This window comes from Ailuropoda melanoleuca, unplaced genomic scaffold (assembly GCF_002007445.2).
Source record: "Ailuropoda melanoleuca isolate Jingjing unplaced genomic scaffold, ASM200744v2 unplaced-scaffold11384, whole genome shotgun sequence".
NCBI lineage: Eukaryota > Metazoa > Chordata > Mammalia > Carnivora > Ursidae > Ailuropoda > Ailuropoda melanoleuca.
The window spans coordinates 3,573,095-3,590,526 of record NW_023179820.1 but is presented as its reverse complement, the minus strand read 5'-3'; the positions used below and the strand labels follow the sequence as shown (position 1 = coordinate 3,590,526).

General features: G+C 34.6%; 1 protein-coding gene across 1 annotated transcript in view; it reads right to left on the bottom strand.

The window, feature by feature from the left end:
* The window catches only part of SNTG1 (syntrophin gamma 1), a 556,874-nt gene that overhangs the window by 159,603 nt on the left and 379,839 nt on the right, over positions 1 to 17,432 (bottom strand). The window contains exon 11 of the mRNA XM_034650177.1: positions 14,593 to 14,722. Within this exon, the coding sequence (XP_034506068.1) occupies positions 14,593 to 14,722 (130 nt within the window). The remainder of the gene's footprint in view (positions 1 to 14,592; positions 14,723 to 17,432) is intronic.

Genomic DNA, 17,432 nt, shown 5'->3' with positions numbered 1-17,432 from the left:
AAAGACAAAAGATGAGTGAAATACCTGCTGAGTCAATTCAAAGGACTGATTAAAGGTGTGTGTGTGTGTGTGTATGTGTGTGTGTGTGTGTGTGTGTGAGAGAGAGAGAGAGAATTCTGAAAGACTGTGATTATCTCACAAAAATCAGAGAGGATATTGGTTATATACACATTTACTTTAGGATTAGTACGATTTTAATATTAAATAATGTGGCAGACACTGTTGGTTATTTGTCTCAAAAGCTGTTCACAATCTTCTTTTCTCAGTAATTTCCTACTGTAACAACAAAAATGATAGAGACTAGCCACTTTCACCTCCCTGATCTCACCCCCTTTATCAAACTTTTCTCTTAGCTTGATGAAAGGGGAGATGTGTAAATGGTGCTACTTGTCCTTCTTTCCTTTTTTTTCCTGTCCCAAAGACTAAAGTGATATTTGGAACTGTTGAAGCCCTAGTGTGACCATGAGGTGCAAACAAGGTAAAAGTCAACACTCTAATGGTAGTGGAAAGCAATATTGTGTATAGATAGAAGATGGATACTTGGTGGCTTCCCTGAGCACCAAAACAAAGCCAGTAAATGTCACCATCCAGAATTCTTGTCAGTTGGGAATGAAACCCAATTATTTACTCCATCAGTACTTAAGATTTCTCTTATTTTTCATTGAAAGCATTCTTAATTGATAAAAACATCTGGGGAAGAGAATCTACTCCCACATAATACAATGTGAATTACATACTTTGAGATTCTCACTGTGCAATCAAATATTCTTATTTAAGATCATACTAATTTTCAATGAACCTTTGAGAATAGAAACACATTTCTATCTATTTATGTATCTATCATCTATCATCTATTTATCTAACATCTAGATGTGCATACACAAGTAATACTTTTCAAGTTACATAATTCATTCCAGTAAAAGAAATACATGCTGAGAAAAAAAACATATTATACACACACATTTATATACATATACATATTAAAGAATTAAGAAAGGGTTTAAGAAGAGGAGGAGATATCCAAAGAATACAAAAATACAGATTTGAGAGGCACGTGAACCCCAATGTTTATAGCAGCACTATAAAAAATAGCTTAATAATGGGAAGACCCCAAATGTCCATCGACTGATGATTGGATGAAGATGTGGTGTATATATACTATAGAATATTACTCAGCCAACCAAAAGAATGAAATCCTGTCATTTGCAATGACGTGGCTGGAACTAGAGTGTATTATGCAAAGCGAAATAAGTCAGAGAAAGAAAAATACCATATGATTTCACCCATATGTGCAATTTAAGAAACAAAACAGAGGAATACAGGGGAAGGGAAGAAAAAGTAAAATAAGAAAAACAGAGAGAGAAGTAAACCATAGGAGACTCTTAACTATAGGAAACAAACAGGTTTGAAGAAGGGGAGGCTGTGGGGCATGGACTTAATGGGTAATGGGAATTAAGGAGGGCACTTGTGATGAGCACTGGGTATTATATGCAAGCAATAAACCACTAAATTCTATTCCTGAAACCAATACTACTCTATATGTTAACTAACTTGAATTTAAATAACATCTTGGAAGAAAAAACAAAGAAAAGAAGTCATTCCTCTATGTTAGCAGTTAACCTTGGAAATGTCAAATGAAACTTTGTTTATCAATCAGGATTAGTTTAGTGGTGTAGTAGAAGAGAGTGATTGGGAAGATTGGATTTATGAGACGCTGGCTGAAAGGAAACTATACATTTTATCTGCCTCCTCTGTTTCATTTAAACATGAGAGAACTTTGGTGTAGACCTTTGACTTGCCTAAAATTGAATCTGCTTAATGGTGTAGTCACTACTAGACATTCATTTTAACTTATTATATCCAGTTTCATCAACATTTTGTTACCCAAACAACCATCTTTCAGAATCTCAAATGACTGTTGTACAAAACAAAGAGTTGCAACCTCATATACAATAAGCAAATTGATCCTGTCATTTATTGATGGCTTATGGATTAAGTCATTTCATTTAGAATGCAGCTGGAGAGAGGGAAAACTGCAAATGTTTCAGCATCACTTAAGGGCCACAATGTTTAAAGTACTCTCTTCATTTAACCCTCACATTGATTGAAGCTTAACTTAGAGCTTCTTTATGAGGAGAATTATGAACCCCACCCCCTAGAACTCATAGGTAGAGAAGCTAGGACTTCATGTCAAGGCTGATGATCGCAAAACTCATGCTTTTTCCTCATTGGAAAAATACCTTTGCAAAAGGGTTCTTTTCGACTGCCTTTGACTGATCAAACCGCAGAGTGTTTTGAAGTCATATTACTTCCTACTTTCAATTCTAGCTATACAGATACTAATGGTTGATTAGTAAGTTCCTGACACAGTCATGCAGTTCATAGTCTTTTCTATTACCTTAACCTTCTGTAAGTATTTGTTTCTTTCATATCATATGTGTGCATGTGTGACTATTTTTGTAATTTAGTCAATTAATATCACAAATGTTCTGGAGTTACATGAAATCAGCCTTAGAAATATTTGAAGAGTGGTCTTGGGGACTTTCGAAAATCCAACCTCTTCTTAATGATTTCCATCCAGCCCTGGTATTCAGTGAGCTACAATAAATGATTTTGAAGTTTCCAGTTATTTTAGGGATGCATCTAGACCTGCCCTATTTGGCAAGGCTCTAGTTCAACAATATGGAGATGTATTTCTTGGAGAATTAAGACATTAAATAGTTTGGTGCAATGCCATGGGGTACACATTCTCTTATTTTATTAAACACACACATCAGATAAAATAACACTTCTATAATAATCATTATTTCATTAGAAAATGGGCATTTAACACCACAGATATAAGAGGAATATATATATATATATATCAAATTAATGATCTGTCTTAAAAATAAGATTTATGAAAAACTTGCTTATTTTGATCTAAACATTTTCATTTTACCCACCACCAGTGACAATTTCCATATTAAATGAGATTCATTGTTGTGATTAAGTCTATCAATTTTTTATCTTGTATGAATAGGTATTATTATCTCTGCATACAATGTTTTCTCCCCACCAATTCACCTATCTTATTCTTATTCATTATTCATATATCAACTTTAGGAAGTTATCCTTACATCTGTGTGTACATATAGATTTAACCTCTCATAACACTTTTTCATGCCACTTTTGAAAGTTGTAATTCCACATTTACTTGTTTGTTTATTTAATTAATGTCTCCTCCTCCACTGGACTATTTGTTCCATAAAGACAAAGACTATCCATTTTGCTCAAAATTATAGTACCAATCCCTAGCAAATTAACACTATAGTCCTTCAAAAATATTTGAGTAAATAAATAGATAAACAAATCAGGGAGCTGACAATTATCTCAAAAATATGTCAATATCTGGTGTTAATGTCAATAAATATACATATATTTGCATTATATATACACTTTATTCTTTAAAATAAACATTTTATTTTAAAAACAGTTTTAGATTTATTGGCAATCATATGTGGAATTTAAGAAACTAAACAAATCAACAAAGAAGAAAAAGAGGCAAAAAAACAGACTCTTAAATTCAGACAACAAACTGGTGGTTGCCAGAGAGAAGGTAGGTGGTGGGATGGGAAAACAGTTAAAGGGGATTAGAGAACACTTATCTTGATGAGAACTGAGTAATATATGGAATTGTTGAATGATTATATTGTATACCTGGAACTAATATGACTGTATGTTACTTATACTTGTATTAAAACAGTTATAGATTTATGGAAAAATTCCAAAGATAGTTATTCCCATATACCACACATTTAGTTTCCCCATTACTAGCACTGTATGTTTCATCACTAAGGTATATTTTTTGTAATTAATGAACCAATATCAATACATTATTATTAACTAAAGTCCATGCTTTCTTAATGTTTCTCTAGTTTTTATATAATATCCTCTTTCTATTCCAGAATCTCATCCAGGATACCATATTATATTTAGTCATCATTACCCTAAGGAGTTAGGCTACTCTTGGCTGTGACAGTTTCTCAGACTTCCCTTGTTTTTTATGACATCAGTTTTGAGGAGTAATGGTCAAGTATTTTGTAGATTCTTCATCAACTGGCATTTTTTGATGCCTTTCTCATGACACAACAGAGGTTATAGATTTGTGGGAGGGAGACCACAGAGATAAAATGCCAATTTTACTACATCATATCAAGGGTACATACTATCGACATGACTGTGACTGTTAAAGTCAGCTTTGATCACTTGCTGTGGTTATAGTTTTCATGTATCTCCTTTATAAAGTTATACATCGAAACCTTTCCATCCTGTACTCTGAAAGGAAGTCACTGTGAATATTAAGAAACATTAAGAAAGAAAACGTATCTTTAGTACTTTTGTATTTTTATTAATTTACTTATATCTACAAAATTTTATTGAATTTACATTGTATCACATTCTTCTAAAAATGTGGGGTAAAATATTAGGCTTAATTTAATGTAAATATAATATCGCTCTTTAAAATTATACAGTATGGTAGTTAGCGGCTATGGTAGTTAGCGGCTGCAGAAATATCTTATCTGAATCTCATCATAACCTAGTAAGGAAGACAAGAACAATGACAGCTCATTCTTTGAAAAGTTAAGAAACTAAGGAACTGAGCTTTTTCTTAAATGGTTTAGTATAGTTGATTGCTTGCATAACTTGGAATATTTTGTAATTGGTGTAACCAAAACAAGAACCAGTTTTTCTGACTCATAAGTGTACTTAAATATAAAGCACATACTTAAACTTTGAACTTTTTTCACTACTGCTAATGTAGTATATTAGTTAATGAGAAAACACAAACCTTGATTAATCATCACAATAAAATGTAATGTCATTGAATGTTTTCACATATAATTATATGTAAATGTATGTAAATGGATACTGCAAATTCAGTAAATACATGTCAAGATAATAATGAAACTTTAAGATAACTTGAGTTCATGGTGATGTTAGTAACAAAAACTTAAAGGCATAATTAATACTGTACTTATTCAAAAGAGCTTCTACGTCCAGGGACTGGGATCAGGATGGGAAAACCCAGGGAGGAAGGCATCAGAGATATTTCTATTGGAAAAAAAAAAAAAAAAACAGCCTGTGGCATACAATTCTTGCCCTTTTATATCAGAAGAGTTGCCAAGTAAAAGTAAAAAAAAAAAAAAAAAAAGTAAAAATTTAAATTAGTGTGTGTCCTTCCCAAGGCAAAACTAGTACAAATGGATGAAAGGATGAAACCTACAGGAGAGTTTTATTCAGTATGAGGAAGCATTTCCTGATACTGAGTTGTGAAAGATTCAGTTGCTGCATTGTGAAACAGTGGCTTTCTTGTCACTGAAAGATTTCCAGTATAGAGTTGTCTGAAGGGACTTTGGCAGGAGATATTTCTTAATTGGGTGGGAGATGGGGCTAGATGACTTCCATGGTCTGTTCTAATAAGAAGGTTCGAGGAACCCAGATAAAAATGTTCATAAGAGAATCATAGCCCTTGTGCAATATAGAGGTGTTCAAATGTATTTGCCTTGATTTACAATCAGATATATGAATTACAGTCTATTTATTCCTGACCCTTAGGTCCACTGTATTTTTCTGTTCTTGCCCCTTAGAAAGTCATTCAGTGAGTTATATGAAGAAGATTTATTTCAAAAAGAAAAAAAAAACTTGTTTATCAGACAACTATTAGGAGAGGTAGAGATTTATGAGGGGCAGGGAAATATGTCCAGTCTACAGGAATCATCTATGGTGAACAGCGCTTACAGGGCCTTTTCTTCACAGCTATTCTAAACCAGATGATGCTTCCGAAGTTGTAAGAATTTCACGAGTACTATTTAATGAGTTATAAGAATTTAATGAGAAGTTCTCACTGCAGTCCTTAGTGTAGCTCAATTTCCCCTTTCCCTCTTGTTTCCCCCACTTTTGCAGTAATCTGTCCTTCAAACAACTACTGATTGACTGACTGACTCATTCATTCCCTTCATATTTGTTCAGCATAGGTGGTGGTAAGGACCGAAAATGCGAGGACATAGGACTGAGGTGCTGCTCTGTTTGATTAGGACCAAGTCAGGTTGGACGCACCAGCTCCTTGCTCAGAGCCACTGCTGCTGCTGTTCCCCAAGTCAGACAGAACTCCCCACATCACACCGTCACAGTGACTACCCTTGACTTTAGTTCTGACCTCTGTCCAAGAGACTGGTCCAGTCATGCTTGCTCTTCTGGCACCAGCAGTTCTCACAGGCTTCAGATGATTTCTCCTGTCTCATTTCCCGTAGTATTTGAAGGTTTTAAGCCATGTCTGTCAAGGCACTGAGAAAAACATACCCTCTTTCCAACTCCAAAGACATCTTCGTTAGTGTGTTTCAACTCAACCATTATGATTATTTTTGTTGTAATATTATAAGTAAGCTGTTTTTAAAGGATGTATGGACTCAAATGATATTATATTCTGCTTTGCACTTGGATTAATTAATAATATGCATATTAGACTGTTTTTCTGATATATGCAAGTGCATTTTGTGGCTATTCTGAGAAGGCTAAATGTGACAAGACTAGAGGTATACTTTTCAGATTAAACCATGAGATTTAGATTAGGTGAAAAAAATACAGCGGATTTGTCTAGATGCTGAATTCGTTTTCTATTGTTGCGATCACAAGTTACTACAAACTTAGTGGCTTGAAAATAAAACAAACACTTATCTAGTTCTGTAGGTCAGAGGTCCTAAATGTGTCACACTGGCATAAAATCAACATGCTGGCAGGGATGAATATTCCTTTCTAGAGGCGCTGGAGGGGCAACATCCCCTTGTGTTTGGCAGTTGCTACTGGCCTCCTAGCTTTCTTTAAGTTCTGGTCCCTTCCTGCATCTTCAGGGACAGCAATGTCAGAACCTACACCTCACATTGCTATTTCCATAGTTCTTTCATTTTACCTTCTTCCATTTTTTTTTTAAGGTAGGCTCCACGCTCAATGTGGAGCGCAATGTGGGGTTTAAACTTATGACTGAGATTAAGCCCTGAGCTGAGATCAAGAGTCAGATGCTCAACTGACTGAGCCACCAAGGTACCTCTTACCTTCTCTCACTTTTAAAGACACTAGTGATTACATTGGATAATCCTGGATAATCCAGCCTAATCAATTTGAGGGTCAGCTGATTAGCAAAATTCATTCCAAATACAACCTTCACTGTCTTTGCCATGTGAGATAACATACTCTAGAAATTAAGACTTGACATTTTGGGGAGTCCATTATTCTGCCCATCATAGATGCACAGAATAAAAATCTGACAAAACAAAACCAAGTTTAAGTGCTGGTTTAGAGTTATTGACTAAATCATATATTCAAATTTCTTTTCAGGTACTCTTTGTAACTTATAGATTAAAAATTAAGAATTTTTAAAACAAATACATGGTTATTCTTTTTTTTTTTTTTTTTTTTTTTTTTTTTTTTTTTTTTTTTTTGGGGGGGNTAGGGCAGTCAACATTTAAAGGGTATATGTAGGATGGATATTGATAGTGATAATCTGAGAAGAACTATTTTGGCCTTAAGGAATCCCAGTGAGAGAAGCTGAAAGGTTTTAATAGAAAAATAACTACAGTGTTCTCCACTCCAGAAGCATTGCTGGGGAGGTATCCCAGACTCGCTTAGTGCTCAGTGAATGGTTTAATGGGAAATTTCCACCTGTGTGTGATGGAAAAATGTGCTAATGACTCTCTATAGGCTAAAATGAAGAGTTGCATGAATCTGTCATTTTTCTCTTGTGATCACACAATCCATGCTATTTCTTTCCTCTTTGTCATAAATATGTCTTAACTATTTTGTGGTTCTAGCTCTGGAATTGCACTTATTTTTTCTTTTCAATCTACTTTTTCAATCCCAAATAATAGGTATTTTCAATTCCAGGTGATATAAGTATTTGCATTTCCTTCTTTGCCTAGTGAATTAAATGTTTATTATTATGAAGCAACCATCTCTACCTTTGGTAATATATTTGCCATGAAGTTCACCTTACCTGATACCTACAAAGCTCCCACATCTATCTTTGAGTATTGTTTGCACTGCATTTCTCTGTACTTCTACTTTTGTTCTACTAATGTCTTGATTTTATACTTTCTCTTGTAAGAAATACATAAATGTTATTTTGGTTGATATTGTTGTCCAGTTTTACAATCTTTATATGCAACTAGACAGTTTGGTCTATTTAACTCTATTGTAAATACTTAATATATTTGGACTTAAAATCACCATCTTACTCTATGCTTCCTACTTGTTCAACTTGTGCTGTTTTATTTTTATTTCTTTTCTTTTCTTGTGGAGTTCTTTTACTGTATTAACATTATTTTCTCACTTGTTCCCTTGTTAATTTTTAAGTTACACACTTTGCCTATCAAGTTAGGGCTTCCTCTAATAAATAAAAAATTCTATTTTTGACATATCAGGTTTTACATTGAATTCTTTTGGGCATACATGATATTGCTTTGGGACACATTTTAATTCTGTTTATCTAAATACCTCAAGAAAAAAGTAATATTATTTTATTCAATGTTCACCTAAATTTCTTCACATGTTTATCATTTTCCTTACTATTCATTCCTTCCCACATCTTCAAGCCTGTATCTAGAATTATTTTTCTTTTCTTAAAAAAAAAAATCACTTCAGTATTTCTTTGATTCAACATCCTTTCGTATGAATCTCCTATATCTTTCTATTTGACTGAAAATGACTTAATTTTACCTGGATTCTTAAAGGATATTTCCAAGCTATGTCAAGATAGGATAGCAATTATTTTCTTTTAGTACACTGCCTTTTCCCTTACATTTATTTCTATTAAAAGTAACTACTGCTTCCAGTTTTAGACAAAAATAAATAAGCCCACTGCAGCCCATTTCTGCTCTGACCATAACTAAATACACTGGGCAAAATTCAAATGACTACTACATGAAAAATCTTTAAAGAAAATAATAACAAGGACACTGGGGAGAGAAGAAAAAATTAAATAACAACTAATATGATTACAGTGGGTTTCCTGTTTTTGTTCTGTTTTGTTTTTGTTTCCTTTATTTCCCAGAGTTGACATAAGATGAAGACAAATTAGATCACGAACAGCAAAACTGTGAGAAAAGCGCATCTTTCTGACCAGAGACCTGACCAGAAAGGGCCCCCTGTGAGTCATGCGTTCTGGAAAGGACACTCATGACATTTTCTCTTTTTGGGTGGTGACTCTGCTCCAAGGCCAGGCTGTCAAACAGCTGCTGTTACGAATGCAGTGGCACTGTGAGCACCTAGAAATCCCAAGAGAAAACCCACCTTTTAGAATAAAGAACTAGGAAGAGGGCTTCCCATTATTGGCGGGATCCTTCTCATTTTTTTCTCTTTTTTTTTTTTCATGCTATTTTGCCCTGAAGGAGGGTTTAGTCATGAGGAAATATACAACAGTGCAGGAGACCATAGTTTGAGAGAAGCTCTGACTTTCTGGACAGATCAAGGACAGCTCTTCTCTGGGAGCAGACACTGTGGGGGAAATCCTAGAGACAAGCAAGAGGGAGAAGGGGATACCTTAATTCCATGAATGAACTGAAAAACATTCTAGGTTCATTCTCATGAAGTACAGAATAAAGACTGAAAATTCAGCTGAAATTAGATACACCACCTTGGAAAATAAATCAGAACATAATATCTGAATCTAAGTTGTTGTTTGCCTGCCATATTAGTTTTTGCAGTACACCAAACAATGACTGCCCTCCCACCACTAAAAAAAAGATATCCACATCGAATTCCTGGAACTTGCGAATGTTTCCTTATTTGGAAAAAGGATCTTTGTAGATGTAATTAAGTTAAGGATCTTGGGGAGAGATTATCCTGGATTATCTGAGTGGGCCCTAAATCCAATAACGAGTGTCTTTATAAGAGACACGTAAAGGAGAACAGGCACACAGAGCAAGACTTGATGTGACCGTGGAAGCAGAGATTACTGTGATGTGGCCCTGAGCCATGGAGGCAAGAAATACTGACAGCTACCAGAAGCTGGAAGGGGAGAGGAGAGATTCTCCTCTGGAGCCTCCAAAGGCAGCCCCGATGACACCTTGATTTGGGACTTCTGCCTTCCAAAACTGTGCAAAAATAAAATATGTCATTTTAAGCTACCAAGTTTGTAGTTATTTGTTATAGCAGCTCTGGGAAACAATGCAGTTCGCTATTGCTGTGTAACTAACTCCAACACTCAGTGACTTAACAAAACATTTACTCTCTTATATTTTTTGTAGCAGGAACCCAGGGGGGCTAGCTGGGTCCTCTCTGTCTGGGTTTTTCACCAGGTTGTATTCAGGTCAGTTGAAACCACAGCGTCTTCTGAAATTTTGACAGGGAAGCATCTGCTTCTTAACTCACTACCGAACCTGCACATGAAGGGGGAGGATTGCATAAACGGTGCATATCGGAAGTAGAGAAAATTGGGAGTCATCTTAGAAACGCACCTATTAAAGTCTGCCAGTTGGCTCCCAATTACTCAAATTTCTTCTACACGCAAAATACATTTACCCCCCACCAAGTTTCCCAAAAGTTTCATCCCATTACATTGTCACTGTATTTAAAATCTTCAATTTTTTTAATATGACGTGATCATGGAAATAAAAATTAATAACTTTCTATAGATACTTGATCATGTATTTGGTAAAATAATAAAGAGTAGAAGAGGGAATTTAAAAAGTATTAACTATTTTTTACAATTCATGAGTTTTACCTTTACCAATCTATTCAAGTCTTCTGTACCCAAAATAATAGGAAATGCCCACAGAGAGCTGGTTTATGCCTGCTGGAACACAGCCTGGTAAGCTGTAGCCTCTGTCATTCCTTCTTTCCAATGTGTGAGTATATAGTTCACGTAGAATGAATGGGCTTCTGTGCAAGCATGACTTTAAGACAAGTTCCTGGTGCATCCTCTTCTACTATATACCATTTACTAAATGCGCTATAAATATTTTGAAGTCACCTTGAATAGTGCTACATTGAAATAAGTGTTTGTCTAAATATTTTTAACTCTTATATTCAATGACCTTCTGGAAAAAGAATGTTTTTAGATAAGAAATACAATGGAATTTCCACATAAAACAGGTATGAAAATCTCCCTATTTCACAGAGTTATTACTGCTGGAAATCAGTAATCAAAGAATTAACAAATGGTTAGCCTATTACTTGAGTAATTCTAGAACAGAGCTTTTGTTTGTTTTGTTTGCTTTCTTTTAACCTTCTCCTATGTATATTTTCCAATTAGTCCAATTACTAAAATATGATTCATTATTAAAAAGTTTCTATAATAAGATTTTAATATTTCATTTTCCTTTTAATCATTACGAGTACATATGTTTTATATCATTTCAATAATATGATTTTTGTTTTTACTTTTTAACAAATTATATGCATTTTCCAGTTGATCTTGTTTTCAAATTTATGTTTATGCATTGTAATCTCTTGAGTGAAATTTCCCAAGATATCTATCTCAATGTTTTCCTTTTTGCACCTATTAATACCAGGTAAACTGTTCAGAATTACACTCCCATAAGCTTATACACCCTCAAAGTATTTGCAGATATAGAGAAAAAAAAAAAACCTCCTATATCCTTCTGCAAAGTATTATTTCTATCTTCTTTAGAATAAAAAATTAAGAGAACGAGAATGATCAGAATATGCTAAACAAAACTCATCCAGCTATTCTCAAGCTGTATCATGTCTTTCATCATATGAACCGACCATATCAATTGTATCATCTGGGCAGCCATTGTTCCTCACGGAAGTCTATCTAACTTTCACATATGATTATTATTCCCAATGACCTTTCAACATTTATGTAGTGCTATAAGTATGTGGGAGTTTGTTGCAATCATAGTACTGTGAGTGAGAACTGATTACAAGATGAAAAGGACATTCAGTTAGAACGTAATTGCAAAGGTATGTAAGAACAACTAGATAACTTTAATACAGGAACATTATCGTACTAAACATACGGATCTCTCAGCATTAGATAAGAAAGTCATCTGCTTTCCTCTCTTGTGGTACTTATCACAACGGTGAAAAACAAGCACTAAAATCTGGTTTGTTCTTCTTTATGCTTATAAAGAATGGAGACATTTGCATCTTCACTTTCATCTGGTATGCTTGTCTTCTGGGTCACAGCATTCTAACTAAACATACATTCCACAAAAACAGTTTTCATGAGAATGTTCCTACGATATGGGGTCATTGTAAATTTGGATCTAGTAGAGAAAAACTTCGGATTTAAAAAATCTAACACTTTTTTAAAAATTTAAATCATGTTTTATTTAACCCAATTAAATATTTTTAATATGTAATCAGTATAAAAATTATGAATAGGATATTTTACAGTCTTTCTTCACAAGATTTAAAAAATAAATCTCCTGAATCCCGTGTACTGTTTACATAGAATATCGGCCCCACAAGAGTCAGAATGACTAAATTTAATAGGTCAGGAAATGACAGATGTTGGTGAGGATGCAGTGAAAGGGGAGCCCTCTAACACTGTTGGTGGGAATGCAAGCTAGTGCAGCCACTCTGGAAAACAGTATGGAGGTTCCTCAAAAAGTTAAAAATAGAGCTACCCAATGACCCAACAATTGCACTACTGGGTATTTACCCCAAAGCTACAAATGTACTGATCCAAAGAGGCACCTGCACCCCAATGTTTCTAGCAGCAACTTCCACAATAGCCAAACTATGGAAAGAGCACAGATGTCCATCGACAGATGAATGGATAAGGAAGATGTGATATATATATATATATATACACACACACACACACACACACACACACACAATGGACTACTACTCAGCTATCAAAAAATTAAAAAAGGAAAGAAAGAAAGAAATCTTGCTATTTGCAACAACATGGATAGAACTAGTGGGTGTAATGCTAAGCAAAATAAGTCAATCAGAGAATAATATTTCATTCTTTTAAAAATACTTTTTTCTCATAAGATCTTGGCTCACTTTTTAGGCACTCTAATTACTGCATATAATGAAATAGAAAGACAGTGCTTTCATAGTACTTTATCCCTAGAAATCTCTCTAAAAGACGTCAAGAATGAGGAAAGGCATGATCCTCAGAGAACACTGTACTTTTTTTTGGGGGGGGGTAGTCTTAAATCTCTTAACATCTTCTGCAACTCCAATATGATGAAGCCAAAAGCTGGCAAAGACTGGATGTTGTGGGGGAAGGGGGTCACTCCTGCTCAAGCCAGATATGCTCAGGCCAGGTCTTCTTGTTGGGTGATGTCCCTGGGCAAGGCTTGGTGTATTCGTACACATTTAGACACTATGAAAAGAATTTGCTTCCCTTCATTAGCACCACAATGAGACATAATTTCACAGATACCAAAAAACCAAAATTTTAAAAGACACAATGATGCTGAGTCTTGAGGTGATCTATAGAAAGAGAACTGCAGCCATGGAGTGAAAAACATATGGCATTCCAGGAAATACTGAACACACACGTGTCCCATCCCTATCAGTTCCACTCCCAGGCAACACTTTCAACATGCACTCAGAAGACACGTACATGGCCTTGCTCTTTCCTAGATTTCAAAGCAAAATCTGTGCAAAGATACTTGGATCTGGATGGTCATTTGTGTGAGGAGAGTTTTGTATGTTCATGAGTTTGAGAAAGAGTTATATATTTCTGCTTGACCATTTACATAGTAGACCTGTGAAATTTTCTTGGGACTGAAATGCTCCAACATGGCATAAAAGAGTTGTGTTTGGAGGAGCATATTAAGACAAAGATATGGATGGTATCTAGTATTGTCTATTAAACAATAATATTCCATTAAGATCAAACAATCTTTAATGATCTATGTCAGTACTCAGTGAAGTGATGTTTTTAGTTTTGCATATTTTACTAGACTATACTTCTGCTAGAAGTAAAGGGGAGAAAGGATTGATTAGGTCATGAAAGAATAGTAATAATGAGAAGATAGAGATAATGAAGAGATAAGAATGGGGAAAGAAAGGTTGCAGTAGGAAAATAGAGAAAAAGTAGAGAAGCCATTGGCTCTAAGAGGCGGGTTGCTGCCTCCCACAGTGCATCTTCTGACTGTTCCTGTGCCAGCATCAACCCAGGTGGGACCTTCAGTCTCCATGCTGAGTCTTTCACCCTCACCTCTTACCCCATCAGACAGTTCCAGCTGCAATTCTAAAATCACTAAAGGAAACTCAATAATGCTATCTCGAAATTCAGTACTGTTTTAGTTCAGAATACTTTTATACTTATATGTACATATATCTACATATGTACATATTTACTTTCACTTATTTAAGTTACTTTGATGGTTTATCGTGTTTGTGAATGAAAAATTAAATGTGTAAGTATTCTTGAACTGATACTCTGGGCTAAAACCCAAGATAAAGTGATTTTCTTTAAATAAGTATTCCAGAATAGCCTTCATGATGGATATAAATTCACTCTTAGGTAAACACCCAGCAGTTGCTGTAAATTACATATATACTGAAGAAATTTACCATGGCTGATAAACTCTATGGCCAGGTATTCCTTAAATCACTACTTACATTGTGCTTTGTGAGGTTTGAAATATTGGTTGCTATTGCTTGTAGCCAGTCAATACAGTCTTCAGCAGAGAGGCACTGAATAATCCCACTGCAGACCCCGTCCACAGCAATGACTTGAAAAGCATTCTGCCTGCAGACATGTCAGAACGAATCAGATCAAACATCATCTCATTTATCTGTTTGCAAGTTGAAATAGTATCTGTTGAAAGCTTTTCTTTTACACAATACAAATGCAGCTTCGAATTCATATTTGCTTATTTCTCTTTATAAATATCTCTGTTTTTAAATGAAACACTAAGGATTAACCCAGACAACATATAATTTTGAATTACTAGAAAGTATCTTGAGATTCAGATAAATTTGGAGAAAATTTGAGTTGTAAAATATATATTATGTAAATGGAAGAATATCTAAGACATTTTAGAAGGCTTATTTTCCCAGTTCACTATAAAAATATACATAGAAATTTATTTATTACTTTGGCTGACATCATTTCCTCTTTACATTTCTCTTTTCTTTTTTTTAAGATTTTATTTATTTATCTGTGAGAGAGAGAGAGACAGAGAGCAACAGAGATAGTGAGAGAGAGCATGAGCAGGAAGGAGAGGGAGAAGCAGGCTCCCTGCCGAGCTGGGAGCCCTATGGGGGATTCAATCCGATGATACTGGCATCATGACCTGAATACTGGCATCATGACGCTTAACCGACTGAGCCTCCTGGGCACTGCTTTACATTTTTCAATGCATTTTTTTTTATTTACAATGGAAAGATCACCAAAAAAGACACACAAACATTAAACATCATATAAAAAATCATCTGACGTCATGAACTGAAGCATTTTGTTAGTTGTAAACCATGTTCGACCTCAGTTTATGCCTCTTCCCAAAGATGCTTTGGACAAGGGGTTCTTAGCTCCTCCTCAGATTTAAATTTTCTCTGTATTTATGTGAATGTTGTGCATTGCAAGAACAACCAAACTTTTCTTTAAAATCCAATGGCCACTATAAATAATCTTACGGACTTTTGTTGATTTTTTGTCATTGTTAGAGATAATTAAATGATACCATCCTAAATTGTTTACCAAAGTGCTATAGAATTCAAACTGGCTCCCTACAGCTTTAATGTGTTTTTTTCCCCAAATATCAAGTTTTTGTGTATTTAGATATGAGCTTAATGGACAAGAATTGATAAAATTTTCAAAATGAATTGAAGCTAGCCAAATGGCTTGGGCTTGAGAATCAGCCTGTTGTGTAACATGATACACTTTGGAAATGCACAAACTGTATTTAAAGCTAAGCCAATTATGAAGAAATAGAAAAGTTCAATTCAAAGGCTTTGTAAATTATATAAATTTATATCTTTTTCCTTTAATACCTTTTCTGTCGTATGCCTTTTGTAACTAGGTAAATGTGGATAGTAGGCACGATTTCACTTCCCCAAACAAAGAAAGGACACCCACAGAACATAGATCTGGCTCAAGTCCAGCACCTGTGTCACCCTGCCTTCCCGTGATATAAGTCCATACCTCATAAGTGGACACATGCTAAAGCTTCCACTTCTAAGGCACTTTGCTTCTAAGTTATTGATACTTTTAGAGAAATCTGCTCCTATACCCTTCACCAAGGCCTTTCAACTGATAACAGGGAAGTGTTCAGATATACTTTTTTGTTTTCTCTTAAAAATACATGAAAAGACTTTAGAAAATAAACTATTGTTTGTCTGTTTGAAGTAACGTTCTTTTGAATTTGTGACAAGAAAAAAAATATGCATAGCATGAAAAGAATATTATAACTTCACATGTCTTTCTTAGCTTTAATTTTGATATTCAGCAGTGAGGAAGACATTTAAAATATCCAGAGAACTCACATTCATGGAAAATGAGAACTAATTTGAGTTTAGTAATATACATTTCTTTCTGCTCTCTGATGATCAAACCATTGCTTTGCGTACCTTAAATTAGAGCATGTCCTGAACGTATTTGTCCTCTCTGCTTTAAATGAATCATGGTAGCTCCTGATATTTTTAGCTGATTAAAGTTAATACACTTAGATCAAATCTGCAATCTATGCAATCATATATGTTACACAGTCCCTAGAAAAAATAATTCTGAGGGATTAATCTTTTATAAATCCAGGCTTATATGTTAACATATAACACTTTTTACATTCAGTTTCAACTTTTCAGATTGATTTAATGGAAACTCTTTCATGAATAAGTGAAATACTTAAGGAGCTCCTTTGCTTACATATGACCTCTTCCAAAATAGGCTGATCATAAGGATTACACTCTGGGTCATATTTCTTCCTTTGCTATTGAATAAATGAGAATATTGGCAAATTAGTCCACTTAGTTGTGACACAATTTCCTCTATAGGAAAATAAGAATAATCTACTTTACAGATTTAACAAGTATTTATAGAGTAACTGGTGAGATCCCGATAACTTTCACATATCACTGACGCTCCATAAGTAATTTTCCTGTGAATAATCCATTAATATGTAGTCTTGACTGCAATATTTGAGAATGTTTAGTGGACTTATTGCTTCATTAGGCACTTAGGAAGAACTATAGTGTTTTTGCTTTTATTTTTAGCCTTTAGAAAAAGTATCTCTCTGAAGAGAGATAATCAGGGGAAAAAAAAACCCTTTTTCATTTCATCTTACTTGATGATATACGCTTTGAAATCAATAGACTACATTATCCATTTATTTGGTATTGTGAGACATTAAACTTTAACAGTATTGTAGTAGCCTAGAGGATACCCAGAAAGAACTATGATTCTTAATATACACACATGCATGCACATACTCACTTGCTGAAAAAACAGTTACAATACTAGA